This window comes from Calliphora vicina, chromosome 3 (assembly GCF_958450345.1).
Source record: "Calliphora vicina chromosome 3, idCalVici1.1, whole genome shotgun sequence".
Classification (NCBI taxonomy): Eukaryota; Metazoa; Arthropoda; class Insecta; order Diptera; family Calliphoridae; genus Calliphora; species Calliphora vicina.
In genome coordinates, this window is record NC_088782.1 from 73,634,026 (window position 1) to 73,652,408 (window position 18,383).

Consider the following 18,383-nt stretch of genomic DNA (forward strand, 5'->3'; position numbering starts at 1 on the left):
GTTCGTTCTAGGAAAACACATCACGTTTTCTACACAAATTATGCAACTATTTCATTAAAAGATTTCTCATGAAATATTTTGTTTACTCCATTTGCTTCGATTTTGTTTCGTTAATATTCTATTGTTTTTAACTTGTTTTTTTATTTCTACAATACAACAAACAAGATTTTCTTCTCAAAACCAGTTAATTTCTCAATTCATATTCATACATAAACCAACCAATACACAAATCTAAATCCAAGTAGGAAATCAAACATATAGCTGATCAGCAATTTCTATAAGGACATTTGTTATTTGTTTTCTTTTGATTTAAATTCAAATTTCAAAATCTCTAAAAAGTGATGATGGCCCCAATACCCTTAGAAAAACAATTGAAAATACAAAATCACCCCCAACTACCCCCCTAAACCCACTTACTTTTGTTTACTCCCAAAAAATGATGTTTATTAATTAGAATCAGTGAGAAGGTAAAATGCAAATGTGATGCAACAAAGTAACCAACAACAATCTTCAGCGCCAAAATCAAATGAATAGCTTCCTGTGATTTTCTTTAAAACCTTTTTGCCAAAGTACAAAAAAAATAGAAAAATTCCAAAAAGGAAAAGACAGATACAAATATTGAGGGGAAAAAGTGTGTGTGTGTGTTCGCGTAGATGATGAGAGTAAATAATTATGTTGAAAAAAACCAACATTATTGCTAAAGACACATCGTAGATACATGCATACTATATTCATATATATCATGTAATTAACTTATTTTAGAATTAAAATAATAATAATAATAATCATTATTTAGGTATTGTTGTATTTGTCTCATAGATACTTATGAACACCTTTCGTCTCAGATACGAAAACTGTTGAGGAAAAAAAACTAAATAAATAAAACGAATTAACAAAATAAAATAAGAAAAATAAAACAAAAAATAAAACAAATTGTTGAAAAAAGTTTCAAAACTTAACCATGTCTCTCTCTATCTTTCTCTCTCTCTCTCTATTTTTATATCTCTGTGTCGCGCGCGCGCTCAATATGTGTGTGTTAATGTAACAATATGTGTGTGTGCAGGTTATCGCTGTGATATCCATACTATTTATAGTCCTGTCTACCATAGCCCTGACGTTGAACACCCTACCACAGTTACAACATTATGACGTTGATACGGGTACACCGACAGATAATCCACAATTGGCTATGGTTGAGGCCGTTTGTATATCGTGGTTTACGCTAGAGTATATACTTAGGTTTAGTGCGTCGCCAGACAAGTGGAAGTTTTTTAAAGGCGGCTTAAATATAATCGATCTATTGGCAATACTCCCCTATTTTGTTTCCCTGTTTTTGTTGGAGACAAACAAGAATGCTACGGACCAGTTCCAGGATGTGCGCCGGGTGGTGCAAGTTTTTCGCATCATGCGCATCCTGCGAATCCTTAAGCTGGCCCGTCACTCAACGGGCCTGCAGTCGTTAGGCTTTACCCTACGCAATTCATATAAGGAACTCGGTCTACTAATGCTGTTCCTGGCTATGGGCGTTCTCATATTTTCTTCGCTGGCATATTTTGCCGAAAAGGATGAAAAGGATACAAAATTCGTTTCAATACCGGAAACATTTTGGTGGGCGGGTATTACAATGACAACTGTTGGCTACGGGGACATCTATCCCACTACTGCACTGGGAAAGGTTATTGGTACTGTGTGTTGCATATGCGGTGTTCTGGTAATCGCTTTGCCTATTCCCATCATAGTTAACAATTTCGCTGAATTTTATAAGAATCAGATGAGACGCGAGAAGGCGCTCAAACGGCGTGAGGCGCTCGATCGTGCCAAACGTGAGGGTAGCATTGTTTCTTTCCATCATATCAATCTGAAAGATGCCTTTGCCAAATCCATGGATCTCATCGATGTCATTGTTGATACAGGTAAGTCTCCTCAATACTTATTATCTCTTAAACATATACTCTTCTCTACATATCAAATTAACAAATATAAGATTTCAAACCGAAATATTTATGAAGAAAAAATACACATTTCACATTTTTCAAACCTAAAAATTATCACACTGAAACGCAGTAAATGTGTATTTTTTTTGTTTGTTAAATCCAAACTTATTGTTTGCTACTAACAAAGATTTGAATTGAATCGAAATTAATTCAAATACTTAAACTATTACTCGTACCATACAAATATCACATTGATCGTATAAATAAATACTACTACTTACTTATTTACTAAATATAATTAATACAATTAATATTTGTTTATACATATCTATAACCTTTTATTTTATTTTATTTATTTCTGTACTTAACGCTTTAAGTTTTGCTCTTAATTTTACTTCTACCACAAATAATATTAACAAAACAAACCGATTTGTGCTTATTACTCATATGAAAACAAAAATCCAATTGGTCTTAGATTATTCCTATATTACTTCTATTAGTTTCCTTTTCTTCTTTGGCAAAATGGCATGACTTTTATATTGAGTTTTTGCCGTGTTTTTTTTAACACAAATAACGCTTTTACTCACGTTACGTTCGTTGATCATGGTAGAAAGAGTAATTTTCGCCTTTTTTGCTTCCTCATTCTCTTCTGTAAAATAATTTCTTCACTTCTATTTTCCACTTGATTTTTCTCTTTTTTAATTCATTATTTTGCATTTGATTTTGTACAAAAATCAGTTTATGATAGAAATTCTCATTGTTTTTTTTTTATTTCGTTTATAGTTATATTGAATTTTTATTTTATTTTTATTATTAATTTTAAGATTTATTCGAGCTGTATATAGACAAATATAAATATAAATAAATAAGCAAAGTGCGAGTAATTATGTGCAAATATTGTAAACCATAATTAAGCATCTAATTTGAGTTGATCTCAGTATTTATAGTTGACATCGTATACAGAAATATTTCTCTTCCACAGGTGACAGTATCATAGACACATTTTGTGGCATTCATTTTTAACTTCCAATCTATCAGACTTAAGATTATGATAAAGGTTGGCTTATTTCTTGCTTAACTAAAAGGAAATTGGCCATAAATTGTGTCCGATATTTTGAAAAAGCCTGACAAAGGTATAGTAAAAATTTTAAATTACTAACGTAATTCCATTTTTGATCGGATTAGAATTCTGTGACAAACCTGAACATTCGCGAATTTTAGGAATAATTTTAATAGTGAATTTGTTACTGGTCTATTTGGGTTAAATATTGCTGTTTTTTCTGCATTTGTTTTTGAACTTTAAGCTTCTTAAAGCTCCAAATTGTTGGCTACTGGGACATCAATCCCACTACTGCACTGGGAATGTTTTGTTCTCAGATTATGATATCCATAAGCCGAAGGCAACATAATATCGTAAGTCCATTATCATAAAAATGGTTGTCACAAACATATACTTGTTTACTGTAACCATATATATGGTTGATACAATCATGTGAATCGTAAATTAACCATATTATGGTTACCACAATCATGCAAATATTTACTGTAACTATAATATTGTTAAAAAACTTGTAACAATGTTGAAATGGTTACAGTAATTAGCACAACTATATTTTTTCTCTGCGTGTGGGTACTTACATTGCAAAAGTATTATATGACTTATCTTGCGCTAGGTATCCAATAAAATATTGAAAAATTCAAATGTGGAATATGTCTTTTTATACAATCCAAAAGGTCTCCTTCGCTCATGGATCACGTCTTATGATTGTTCCAAAAATTTGTGGACTAATCGGAATCGTTCAACTAATGACATCGAATTCAATCTCAGCCTTTATAATTCATGCTTTAATGGTCGTATGTATTTTAAATCGACCAAATTTATTAGTCAGATAAACATAAAAAGTCAAATAACCATCATAGAAGCAGATACAAAAATTAGTACGATTAAATCGCTTTGGTGTGTGGCTTTTTTATATTTAAAGATTAATTAACTCAAAAATTGAAAATTTCGAATTTCACATTTCCACAATAAAAATTCCACTTTCCCTTTGTAGAAATTTTCTATTTGTATTACAGAAAATTCAAAATATAATTAAAAAATTCTGAAAAACGTTAGAAATTTCTGAAATTTTTTAAATACAATTGGAAATAGTGTAGATTCTGAACTAATTCAAATATTTTAAAAAATTTTGAATAAGCAAAAACTACCGGTATGGGAACATACTTCAGAATCAATGGGCATAGTTTTATGTTTTTAAGACAATTATTTATAAAATTTAAAAAAAAAAACTAAAAATATTTAAGAGTACCTTATCACTATCAGTTATTCAGAATAATTTAAGGCTTCCAGTTTCATTACGGTAGAAAGTTCAAAAAGAACCATTAATGTACAATAATGAAAAATTTCCATTGAGACCTTTGTGTAGTTTTATTCATACAGTGTTTGTAAAACAGATATGTCTCAAACAATGCAAATCTACTAGGGTGATCGATTCTTCGACATTTTTTAGAAACCGGTTTTCGGTTAACGTCATTAAATTTGAAGACTTTATGAAGGTAGAATAATCTCTTAGGAATAAGTAACACACTGTTTAAATGCTTTAGAGAATACAAAGAATTGAGTAAGTTCTCAGGCTTTCCAGATCACTTGTGACATTTTCTAAATATAAAAAGTCTTCTAAAATAGTTGAAATATTTGTTTTTAAAATTTTTAATACACTAAAACTCATAAAAACACTTCCGGGCTTGAGTTCCAAATACTTAACACTGTTAGTAGTTTTTGTGTGACTGGAGGATCTGTCAAATAACAATTGGAGTTCTATAGTGGAAACAAAAATCGACCTTTCAACTTTTTTCGATTTACGAAATGTCAGTTTTTTGAACTTTGATTTTTTTTTAAATTTATGAGTAGTTTTTTCATATATGTCTGTCAACTTTACTCTTTTTGACTTTTCATTATATTTTAATGTTAAAAATACATGGTTGCTAGATTTATTGATGAGAAAAAAGCATTTTATGAAATTTTTACAGCAAAACTTACTTCTCGATTTTTATCGACTGACTATTAGTTTTTTTTAAATTTTTGTGGATAACATAATCGGTTGTTTGACTTTTTTGCTAACAAAAAGTCGATTTCTTTTTGTGTTGTTCTGACAACGTTGTTCGAACACGAACATAATATCGAAAAGAGTTGCCCACATGAGACAAATTCATGCGGAAATTGACGTCTTGTCAAAACGGCTGGTTAAAGAACTTGTACTGGTTCAATTAGAATAACTGGTTGTGGTTCTCACACTTTATATGAAATTGAGCAATTGACACATCTAAAAACGCTGTGATATTTCAAGAACTTGTTTTGTTTTTTATATTGGTCACACAAAATTAAATTTTTATAATTTAAACTTTCGAATTACACATATAATTATAATACCTATTTACAATTTCTGTAAGTAGGTACTAATATTTACAGAAATTGTATTCTTTATCTATCTATCTAACTAACAAGAAGTTTAATTATTGAACTTTTAATCCCGTTGTATTCTAATATTTGGGGGCTCATGTAGGCTAGTTGTTTGTGAGTCAGTATGAGGGTTGCGGGTTCAATTCCTGCCAGAGACTTTGGTCTCTATCTATATAATGGACTCATAATCTTCGTTACTGAACTCAGTAAATAAAGTTAGAATATAATTTATGCAAATGTCTAATAATGTAGTTACTACTTTAATATACTGATAGTATTGGTTTCATAATTGGATTTTTAAATGACCTTTGTATTTAAAGATTCCTCAAATCTTAATAAGCTGTAGAGCAACTGATAGCTGAAGAATTGTACATAATATAGGATAACATCGCTCGAATTAGATGCTTAATTAAATAACTGTATAATTTTTATTCGCCCTTTAATTTTAGCCAACTAATAATACTAACTATAAATAGTTATTTATGTAAATATAAGCAATACGCAATATATAAATGCCAGACATATATACGTAGATATTTGTTTAATTGCCACCAAGTAATTCTTTCATTTACATGGTATTAAAGACATTAATTTAAGTCGACATAAGAACGATTTAAGCCTTTCAATTACAAAAAAAAAAGGTGAAACTAACGTTCTATATTTTCTTTTACAAATCACCATTCGCAATTTGTACGTATTTTAGCGTATAAAATCGTAAATTTTTTCACACACAATTGATTTAAGTTTTTTTTTATTTCTTTTCGTTCGCCTAACAGTGCGGATAAATAATATTTAAAAGTAAAAATAAAACCGCTGTTTATAAATAGTTTAGTAGATAAAGAAAACCAGCATTATTTAAACTATTATTGAGCTGATTACATACATGCCATTTATTTTAGTTTTTCTATTGTTTTTTTTTTTTTGTCTTTCTTTTTACAAACCTTGTTTTATAAAAACACCTTCACCTGACAACATACAGTCGATTAGATATTTGCTTCACCTTTTAAGTATGGCCAACAACCAAAGGAAACGTTTTATAAATAAATTAATGAATACAGTATTTGTAGAAATAAAATGCAAAAATGCAAAATGCCATCGATTTAAGCAGTCAGGCAATTTGCTTACACCCAGCTAAAAACTAAGCTAAAACAATTAAAAACTGTTGATTACAAGACATGCTATTAAAATCAAACAAATTTTGTGTCTGTGTTTCTTTCTCCCTCTTTCTATTCTCTATCTATCTCTATATCTCTCTCGGTGTTTTCTTTTAGGAAGCAAACAAACAAATGTCGTTCATCCAAAATGTAGGAACAGACAGTCTGCAACTAATATAGGAAAACAACCTCTAAGTAAAATTCTGTCAGGTGAATACAAACAAAACAAAACAAATTTAATTCAAACAGCAACAAAAACCAAACAAACAGAAAAACCGCTATGTTTGAATTCAAATTGATTAATACTTACATCAACTATTTACTTAGTTTTGAAAACTCACCATCTCCAATCATGTAAAGTTAACTCTACAATAATTCTATAATCACTACACTCAATTTTCTATCATACACTTAAAGAAAAACTTACCTACATCACAAAACACATACAAAACACAATTGAGTACACACCGCTACACGCAGAAATTACTTAAGTACCTAAACATTCAAATGATATTAAGATTAAAAATTAAAAAACAAGAGAAATCTTTTGTATATATAAAATAAAACCCCCAACCCCCCATTATAGAGTTTGCTTTTAAGATCTTCTCTCTGTAGATTTACTTGGATACAATCAATATAGATATTTAGAAATTTTTTTTAATTCTTCACAAATGCTGCTTAACTTTGTAATTTTGTAAATATTTAGTAAGATCTAAATAAATTAATGAATGAATAAAACATTGAATTCAACTATGAAATTAATAGTGATTTAAGTAATGTTGCATTTAATTATATGAAATATACAATAAGAAGTACTTTTATTAGTAATGGTCCAAACTATACATTAAAAATGTTATTTAGACATCAGACAATCGAATTATACTTTTCAACAATATTGACGTATGTATATTTGAGGCTATCAGTGCAAAAGTGGTGTAACCCCAAACTATTTATTTTGTGGTATATTAAACTTACACCATTTTTGCTACATTATTTTGTTGTATTATGTTCTGTGCAAAAACGATATTTCCAGCTCTATCTGCTTTTGAATACCAAAAGGTAGCTTACCCCACTTTTTATTTATGTTGGTAATGTAAAAGCAGAACAGCAAACAAAAAATGTTGGGTTACACCCGTTTTGCGCTGATGGCCTCATATGTACATGATGTTGGGAAGTAATATTGGACAATCAAATAATGCTGATGAAACCCATAGCGATAGAGAAAATGCATTACAGTTTATCTAAGTATCTAAATAACTTGTTCAGGATATTCTTTTAACTATTTATAATAAATGAAAATGAGCATTAATTTGCATAAGATGCAGAGCATTCAGTAATAAGTCTATTCAAGAAAAACTGTCTCGTTTTATTATTGTGCAATTCTGAATTTACAAATACGGATAAATTTACATTTAGTATGACCGAATCATAGAAATTACATATTAAGTAACCCAGTTGTTGGCCACATCTTCCAGACATTCTCAATGATAGGTGCACGACAATGTATATTCGACGACAAATGAGTAACAGCCAGAACAAATCGTCAAAGACTTCTTCGAACAAATGTCGCGAAATCGTGGACAACTAAAAGAGAGACAATGTCGCTAAGTAAAAAGACCAAACTCAAGACAATGTCGCTCAACTTTTCGTCAACATTTAAGACATTGTCGCTCATTTTGTCATCAATTGTCTTTGATATAAGACATGTCTTACATAAATCCTGAAAGACAATGTCATCTGTGACGATTTTTCCAACAGGAACGTATCCACAACTACAATTGTCCCCGTGGAAATAGTGGTAAATTACATTGGGTGCCCCGATAGACCAGTCGATAGTGTGCTGAACTATTAATCTGAGGGTTGCGGATTCGATTCCCGCCAGAGACTTTGGGTGTAACTGCAGACAAGCAAAACGCTTCGTAGTTTGTGTTTGCTAAAAAAAGAAAAAAATTATTTCTAATGTTGAAAATTTTTAAACATTATATTTCACAAATATTTGGACACATCAACAAAAAAGTTGTTTAACTAATTATTCATCATATAGACTGGACCAGTTTGTATGGAGAGGAAAAATTGCTGTTAAACAAAATTACCGCATTCGGTATCGAGTTAAATTGATCGTAATTCTCTTATCGAGCAAGAATATTTAGTATATTTTATTATAACTTCGATATCGAAATTATTTTTTTATATACGATTGGAATAATTCGTCCCCAGACCAAATTTTGATATCTACAAGATTGACTAACTGATAACACGCAAATTGTACGAATGTTGAAAAACAACTTGACAATCCATGTGATAAATTAAGTAAGCCCTTAGATATTTGGATTTACTTGAAATAATAACCTTCAATAAAAAACTTTGAAAAATCATATAAAGTGTGTTCGTTTGCACAATAATAATGCGGAGACTTATTATGCATCTGTGGTTATGTTTTCAACGCCCAAAAATGTCAGTCTATCGTTTAATCTGAGTCGAACCGTCCGTCTGTTTTTCTGGTTGTCCACGTAAACTTCAAAAGATATTTCAACAAAATGTTTTGTTATATGCGTATGGTTGGTGCCTATGGACAAAGTCTGTTGAAATAGGTTGAAATCAGTCCATTATGTTTTTAGTTTTTGTCAAAAATGTAAAAGTTTATTAACTTTGTTACTTGCTTTGCTAGCTTTATATACCTTTTAACATAATTTTCTTATGCTTAAATTATGTTGTAAAAACATACAAATATGTAACCAAATAGAGTCCGTTTGAAAAATATAAAAAGTTGTCTGTTGCCAGAACGATTACAAGTATTTTAATTTTTAAAGAAATTTTATGAAGAATATAAGTGTATTTAGATATCCTTTGAGGTTTCGAAAAAATTTAAATTTTAATAATATATCGAAATACTTTTGACACATTTGACTGATCTGGAGTAAATTATACATTATTATCAATCGAATTTTGTCTACTAAAAATAATGAAAAACTGAAATAATACAGTTAGCAATATCTCAAAATCGACTTTTTGCGAAAAAGAACTTTTTTATTGTAGAAAATTAATCTCAGTTATATCAGAAACAATGTTTGTTTGTCCAGGAGTGTGAGGTCTACATTTTTTCTGAATGTACCAACATCGAAAAAAACCAAATAAGAGGTATTTTCTTAAATTTATAAGAAAAATGTCATTCCACCACCTTATCTATATATTTATTTATTATTTTTTCAACAACCTAGCTTATTGGCCATAATCGGTTCTAAATTTCTACTTAATAATATAATATATATAAAAGTGAATGTGTGTTTATATGTATGTATGTATATTTGTTTGTTTGAAGTCTATAGACGGCTAAACGGCTAACCAAATTTGCTTGAAATTTTGACTGTAAGTTTTTCTATATCTGAAAGGAACAATAGGATACTTTTTGTTTTGAATTTTCAAGTGGGCGTGGTACCTCCCATACATAGTTAATTTTAAATATCAAATATTTTGGAAAAAATGTAGAGGAAAAAATGGGAGTAGAAACCTCAGAGTGCGTGGCACCTCCCATATAATGATAATTAAAAAATCTATTATATGGGATACAATAAGAGATAGAGTCCATAAATTTTGCACAGTTATTCTATTATCAATATTATTATTTAGGACAAGAATGAGCGGACTATCAATAGTGGGCGTGGCACATCCCATACAAACTAAATACTTAAATTCATATCTATCTGTATAATATTGATATGTAAAGCAATGAAACTTTGTATGAATTACATATTTAGGCCAAAAATGGGCAATCTAGCAAAAGTGGGCGTGGCTCCTTCCATAGATATAATGACAAATTATATATAGGGAACGCTATAGCAGCTATCAATATTAATTTTTAGTACAGAAATGCGCGGACTACCAACAATATTAAGTAAATGTTAAAATTTGCGGACTAAATCTAGAAAATCCATGGTTTCACATGAACAGAAACTAATTTTAGATAGACTAAATATATTGTAAATCTTTACGGTACAGGCAGCGAAGCACACCGAGGTTTAGCTAGTCTTATATACAAATTGAACGAGACAAAATTTTTATATTCTGAAAATGCAGTATAGTAGGACTGTAAGAAGATATTGATATTGTTTTTTTTTTATTTTTTCAAATGGCATCCGCTTCAAAAGTGCAATATTTTTGAAGGACAGAGTTTTAAAGTGACATATTTCTGAATCTATTGAGATTAGAATTTTTCTTTGTTAGACAAAAATTTAACTTATGTAAACAAAAAAAAAATTAGTTCGGAATAAATGTGGATCAAATTCGTCATAATATTTGCAATCCTATTAAAATTTTCATACAAATTTTAATTTTAGAAACTCATTAAATAATATATAATAAAATCTTTATTTATTAACAAACCTCAATGAAATTTTCAACGATTTTTATATTTGTCACTCTAAATAACAAAGAGTAAACAAACTTGACAAAAGGTCTAAGGGAATCCCGCAATTCCTAAAATTGGAGCGAAAATCCCAAAAAGGGTATTTTTTACAATTTTGCCCACAGGGCCCACATTTCCATAGGGGCTAAGAAAATACTTTGGAGATAAATAGGGAACACATCGAGGATTCCAAAGCTGTTTTCCGTTTTCTAATCCAAGATTTGGGATTTTAGAACATGTGGCCCAAATTTGAAATTTTGATAAAAAATAGATAAAATTCCTAAGTCTTGAATCAACTATTTTTTGAATATTTAAATTGAAAATCGTTTATTTTCACAATGGATATTGCTCTGAGATTTTTTTATATTTTTTGGCAATTTAGTTGTCTAACTACAAAAAAAAATTCGAGTCCATTCGGTCCAAAAGTACGACCTATAAGGAAGCGGATCAAGGTATGGTAAAATTTAAAAATTTAAATTTTAAAATGCCTATAACTCGGAAATTATAAGAGATAAATAGCACACGCAAGCATTTCAAGACCTATCCGAGCGCTTTCCAAAAATATATAAATCTTTGAAAGCTAAAAAAATACTTTGAGCCCCCATAGCGCCGCCCCTGGATAATAGTATTTCTTATTGAGTTAAAGGCAAATTCGTAAAGAAATATTTTTCAATTTTTTGGGAAAAAAGACATTTTGCCTAAAAAACGATTTGAGAGACCACATCCACATTCATTAATATTTAAGTGTTACCCAGCAAAAACTTTACTCACCTAGTAAGCCAGCAAGTATAATTGGAGCAAAGCGATAACTACTTATTATTTGACTGAAACACTACTTACCGTTGTTCGAGATTTTTAAAAAATTCAGGGGTCAAGCTTACAAATGTACTTACAATCAGTTGAGAAATAAGTAGTAAATTCACAACAAGAATATGTAGCTAAAAATAACACAAAAAATATTGCCTTGTGTGGGAATCGAACAGTCACATTATTTGCTTGTGTTTGATAGTCAAGCTGCTAACTCACTGCTCCATGTACGAGTTATTTTATTGTAAGTTAACAATAGTTTTAACATCAACATATAAATGAATATGATATGAACAAAAAAATTTATGGCTTTGACAGATGGCGAACCACTAACCTCCCGTTTTCCAGTCAAACACACTAGATAGCTGTGCTAAATGTAAAAGTTCATTACCAGCCTGTATAAAAATAAGTACTTATTTTAGTAAATAAAATAATGTGCTGGGTAACCACCACTCCTTACAAAAGAATGCATGAAATAACTAGTTGTCATTACAAAAATTCACAAAATTTTTGCTGGGTATACACCAAAATTCTTGGTTTTTAGAGTAGATTAAGAAAATGTGCATGAATGAATTTCGAAAAAAAATGAAAAGTGAGACAGTCAAGTGGACAGAAAGGAGATCTGTTGTGTTGCCAATTTCTTCTAATATCTTCTCCTTTCGAGGAGAAGTCTATTAATGTCTGTATCAGAAATATACATTTTAGGTTTAGGAGGAATTTGGCACTTAGAGTGATCCAAGGCCGAAAAGATTAGAGACTTGAAGTCTCTGATACAATTGTTGATATCTTCCTCACACTGCACAGTGGTTTATGAACTTTTTTTGGAAATAATTCGGTATCTTGGGAAATATTGAAGATATTGTTACGAATTTTCACATGGTTTGATTTACGTTCGAGTTGACTTACGTTTGTTCAGCTTCCTAGCGCTAATTGGGGCCAGTGCGTAACCCCTCAAAGTTGGTCACCTCGGGTCTCAAATTTTTTAAAAAAATCGCCAAAAATCCATTTATGATCCGAATAAGCTGAAATTTTAAATATAAATAGTCCATGAGAAGATCTACAAAAAGATCAAATATGCTTACAAGCGTAGGTTATCTCTATTAGTTGAAGAGATATTCAGGTTTATTGATTTATTTTTTTTAATTTTGCTCGATCCTTTTATGGTTCTTTAGATATGGCGGGCCTATGGAGGGTCAAAATTTATTTTTAAAATATCTGCTATATTTGCAATAAAATTCTAAATAAAATAAAAGAAACTTGCTAACAGTCATCTCCTCCCTATACAAAGTTATACGCATCCAAATTTGGAACTTGTAAAAAGGGCCGTATTTTTTATGTTATTTCCCAAAAAAGCCCATATATCTTTTTTTTTGTAGAAAAAAAATGTTCTTCCAGACTATATAGAATTTTTATACGATCCGGAAAGATAATTTAATGCAAAAGCGTGTAAGAAAAATTGTGCTCACTTTAGCTAACATATCACCCCTCAGACCTATCCGAACTTGCCCAATTTAAACAAAAAAAAATTCGGTTTGAGTAAAAAGTTCTATAAAGGCAAAGCACCGATTCACGAAAAATCTCCATATTTGTATAACCCCATATATTTCTTAAATACTTACTAAGTGCTTTTACTATCACACGGTAAATAACGTCACAGTAGACACTTTTCTAAAAAACTAAGTTTTTGGAACACATTTTCCTCGTTTTAGGAATTTATGTATTTCAAAATAAAAAATGTCCAAAATTCTAATGCCATTGATTTAAAGACATTTGAGGTTATATTGGTTCCAAATTTTGTTTTGTTTGTTTTGAATGAGACGCTGAATATTGGCCGTAATAGTTCAGTATAACGGTAGAATGGTCAGAAGATAGTTCGTATAATATTTCTGCAGTAATATAGTTTCTATTTAAATTCCTTGATATGACAAAAACTATTAGATCAGGCATTTTTCTAGAATCAGAAGGCCAGTAAGTTCAGGTTGAGAAAAAAGTATGTTACTCGTATATCGCATCAATTATGTTTTTATATAAAACTTATTTAATTTTAGTTTCGTTTCTATTATAAATTAAACTAATTAAAATTTCAGACTTGTCTGACTAATATATGTATCGTTGGTCTCATGTTGAAAGAACCTAACTCGCATGTTTTCGTTATTGAGTTTAGAGATTCCAATACATTTCACACAAATATCAGAAATAAGGGTTACATTTTCATAATACAATTTCTATTTTGTTTTTACCTTCTCCTGTAAATTTCAAATTATTTGAGTTGGGGCCCTTCCAAATGAGACCAACAACGGTATGTATGTAAATAAAATAAAATCGGACTGATGACTCACAGTAGATTATTGTAATTATTACCTTAATAATTAATTGAATATTTAAAATCTAATTTTTTCAGGGTATTTTAATAATTCTTTTGTATATTTGTAGCGAAGTATTTTACTCTTTTCAAGTGCTGATTATGAAATTATGTATGTAGAATTAAAAAGCAAAAAAAATTATTTGAATTAAATACAAACTGCGAAATAAGTTTCCCATAATAGAAAATAGTGTGCATGATTTCCATTTGTAATTTTTTTTTAAATCTAATTAAAATAATTTAGTAAATTCCTTTCTAGAATTAAGAATACAATTGCTCGAAGTAAACTGAAATCACTTGAGCAATTTTACACAAAGTTTCTACGCACATGATTAAATCGTTAAAAAAACAAGCGATTAAAATTCATTTGTAAAAACTTAGGCTGTTTTGTGATATTTAGTTTTCTTTATTAGTTAAACTTATTTTGTTTTGTTAAATATTTAGATTAGGTTTCATTTTGATTTATTTCAATTACGTTTTTTCTTTTCAATTATACATAAATGCGAAGCTTTTTAGCATAATTTTGGTTTTGATATGTTGATAGTTTATTATATTTTGTATGTATATTAATAGAGTTTTATTGTTATTAATAAAAATTATGATTCCAATGATTAGCCAATGTAATTTATTTTGCTCTTATTACTATTATTACAATTATAATTGAGAAAACAAATGTTAATATTATAAAATACAATTAAAAAAATATAAATAAATGCTAAAATAAGTTTTACAATTTGTAAAATTATATTTCTTTTCTTATCTCTTTCCCTTCCACATAAACCAAATCTATATGTACTCTGTGCAAATAACCACCACAATGACACAAACTATTATATAAAAAAAATCACAAAACTATCACCAAAAAAAAAAAAAAAACACTTGACAAATATCACCAAAAATGTCCACCAACAAACTCTCATCATCACTACTTCAACTTGAACATGCGCTATTTAAAAATACGATCACACGGTTGTTGGAAAACAATAATTGGAAAACTGAAAATAAAATTTTAAAAATTTAAAAAAAAAAAAATAATTCCTTAATCATACCAATCATCTTTAATGTGTCATTATGATTTACTTTGTTTTGTTGTTGCTAAATGTGGATGGTGGTAATGTAGGCGAGAAGAATACATTAATAGAACCGCCACCGATACCATCCTTTGGTACACCACGGAGGAGAGCCTTATCTGCCCGTATACAAGAATTAAATCGTAGTCTTCTAGAGGAGCGTGATTCTCAAAATCAAAACAGTTACAGTGATGCCGACGACAGTGGATAGAGAAATAATTGATTTCTTTTATAAATTATTTTTTAAAAATTAGTTTTAAGTTTTTAGACCTTAGAACAAAAGATCTTATTGATTGCAAATTAGATTTAAATTAATAAATAATAGATCACCTACACACCAAACACACCTTTAAAACACGGACACATACACATACATACAAACTCACACACACCAGACATACATATGTACACTCACTTAATATTAAAAATGCTAGGTTCACATTGAGTCGAATATTTCATAGGATCATATATTTTTCTGTGGGTTTTTTTTAAATAATTTTGCAGAATTTCTATTTTTGATTTTTCAAACACAATACAGTTTTAGAACTAGCTCTAAAATCACTTTAAATAGTAGTTCTAGAAGAATTATTTCCAATTATTTTATGACTTGCACTTCAGCAGTAATATTTGTATTTTCCCTACATGGGTGAAATCAGAAAATGTTGCACAGCCATGTTAACGCTAATTGATGAACGATATTATTTGGATATTATTTGTTTACATTAGAGTTTTTCTGTTCCGGCCCTTTTTCATTTCCCGGGAAATCTGGATTAATTTTGTTAAAAATCTTTGTTAAAAATCTAAAATATGTATTTGGTTTTAAAATGTATTTTTTACTGGATACAAATAAAAAAATCAAATAAAAAGTTGATATCGCTTTCAAATTTTGTTTATATACAAACCTGTCACCATTTGTCATTTGTATCGCAATGTCTTCAATTTCCATTAGATTTTGTTCTACCTTCATTAGAATCCAATTAATTCTGTTAATTCGCCAAAAAAAAATTTAATTTTTTTAAATTTTAAATTGGCAATGTTTTGCTTATTAAATCTAACATTAAGATGTTAATTAAAAGTTGAAGAAAATTCAATTCCACGGAAGGTAGTTTTTTTATAAAAATGTACCTTGTGAAAATGCAAAATATTAACATAATTCCATTTTTGATCGGAATTGAATTCTGTGAGAGCCCTGAGTTTTTGGAATAATTTGAATAATGGATTTTTTATTGGTCTATTTGGGTTAAATCTTTTATGTTGTATGAATCTTTTAGTAAAAGTCAAGTTGAAAAAACATCACATAAAACTAAGAAAAATAATTACTGGGAATTCTCGCACAATTTCACGGGATATCGGGATTGAAAATTTTGCGGAAAAACATATATCGTAGCATTGATTACTTTCCATCATAATTAAAAAAACTTGACTGTTGATCAGTTCCTTCTGCAAAGTTACACCAATGTTTGTATGCCAAGTGTAAACTTCGTAACTAGTAAGGCAATCCAACTTGAAATGGTTTTATTTTAAAACTCAGTTTTCAATTAAGTATTTTCCTTTACATGCACATATTGGAATTTTTAAAAATTCGAAAATTCTCCGAACTATTTTTTACATTTATATCGTTTTGGAAAAACGAGTCCATATTGATTAAGATAAAAGTAAAAAACATCCTAAAATTTGTATCTCTCAACGATTCCGTAACTCCTTAGTTGAAACAACTAAAAATATTTGGAATTTTTTACAAACTGTTACCAGCAGCGGTTTGAGAGAATTTTTGGTTAAATTGTAGTATGTATTCAAATTAGTGGTTGTTGTAACAGTCGACTGTAACCGATTGTTCTTTCCTGGGGAAAAGAACTTTCGGTTTGTACAGCTGTCGCTGAGTTGACAATCTTTGGCCGAATATAATTCGGGTCGTTCCGGAACGGAGATCCAATTGTCGTGGAAAAGTTCATATTAGTACTGATGTATGGCTACTTTACTTTCATTTTCGTATCACTTTACTTTGGTTTTGGCACTATTTTTCGTAAGTTTTGCTGGTTTTAAGAAGTGAAAACCCCCTCCTTTAGTTGGAATCAAGACTTTTTTAATGGCAATCTCACCTACCCTCCTCCCACCTTTTATCTTTAAATTTACATTATTTTCAAAAGAGAAACTGTTAAATTTCCATTGGATCAAACGAAAAAAGATGAAATCAAGTTTTGGGCTTTTGTTTATAATGATAGGAGTCGAAATTTGGACCAATTTAAACTATATAAATAAATATATTTATTATAAAGAAACTATTACACTCTAATGTACTTTTAGAATATTTTGATAAAATAATATATTAGCTATAGCCATGATACAACAACATAAGTTACACCCAGTAGAAAATAAATTCTCAATTATACAAAATATAAAAAAATATGAAAAAAATCAAAATCAAAGTTTGACGTTATAGGGCTAAATATTGAAAACTCTCCCTAGTGATTCTACCTTCTACAATTATTGTATCATGGCTATAGCTATAAAATATTAGCTATAGTTAGCCAGCAGTTCTAGGAGTCTTCCCCGAACAAGTGATTTTACATATAAATTAGGGTGGTCCAAAGTAGTAAACGCATTGGGTTCAAATACCGGTTAAATATATTCAATTACCTTACTGGTTACTTGATCAGCTACATACCTAGTTAATTCGACCTCAGCTAGTCAGTTAAAAAGAAACCTTCCTGTAAACAAACCTTCCTTCGACAACTCTCCAATAGATTGCTTCTAGTGGGTAAAATAACTATTTTCTTAAGTGCAGTAAAAAATTAAACTTTTAAAGTCACTTACACTTTAGGATACCTAGAGACACTAAAGTGACAATTGCCATCACTTAGATTACATGAAATGTTAGTATACTTAAGCAAAAACAAAATAAACTGATTGAGAATTATATCAATACAATATGTATAAAACCAGTTTGTATGTATTACTCACAAGCAAGTGCAGTACAAAATAAACAAAATAAAGTGTCTACACTTTAGACTACTTAGAGACACTTAAGTGATTATTTTCTTGTCACTAGATGTAATGACCCAAAATATATTTAAATCAGTCAAATGGTCAAATATTAGTGAAATTTACTGTCTATAAGGGATTACTTGATTAACTGCTGGATATTCTTTAACTATTGTTCAATATTTTACAAAAGGAAAACTATTGATACTTGA

The 18,383-nt window shown here is 29.5% G+C and overlaps 1 protein-coding gene across 9 annotated transcripts in view; it reads left to right on the plus strand.

The window, feature by feature from the left end:
* Window positions 1-18,383, plus strand: part of Shab (Shaker cognate b) — a 325,565-nt gene that overhangs the window by 226,373 nt on the left and 80,809 nt on the right. For all 9 annotated transcript variants that reach the window (XM_065502983.1, XM_065502985.1, XM_065502986.1 and 6 more), the window contains exon 6: window positions 1,064-1,913. In XM_065502983.1, the coding sequence (XP_065359055.1) occupies window positions 1,064-1,913 (850 nt within the window). The remainder of the gene's footprint in view (window positions 1-1,063; window positions 1,914-18,383) is intronic.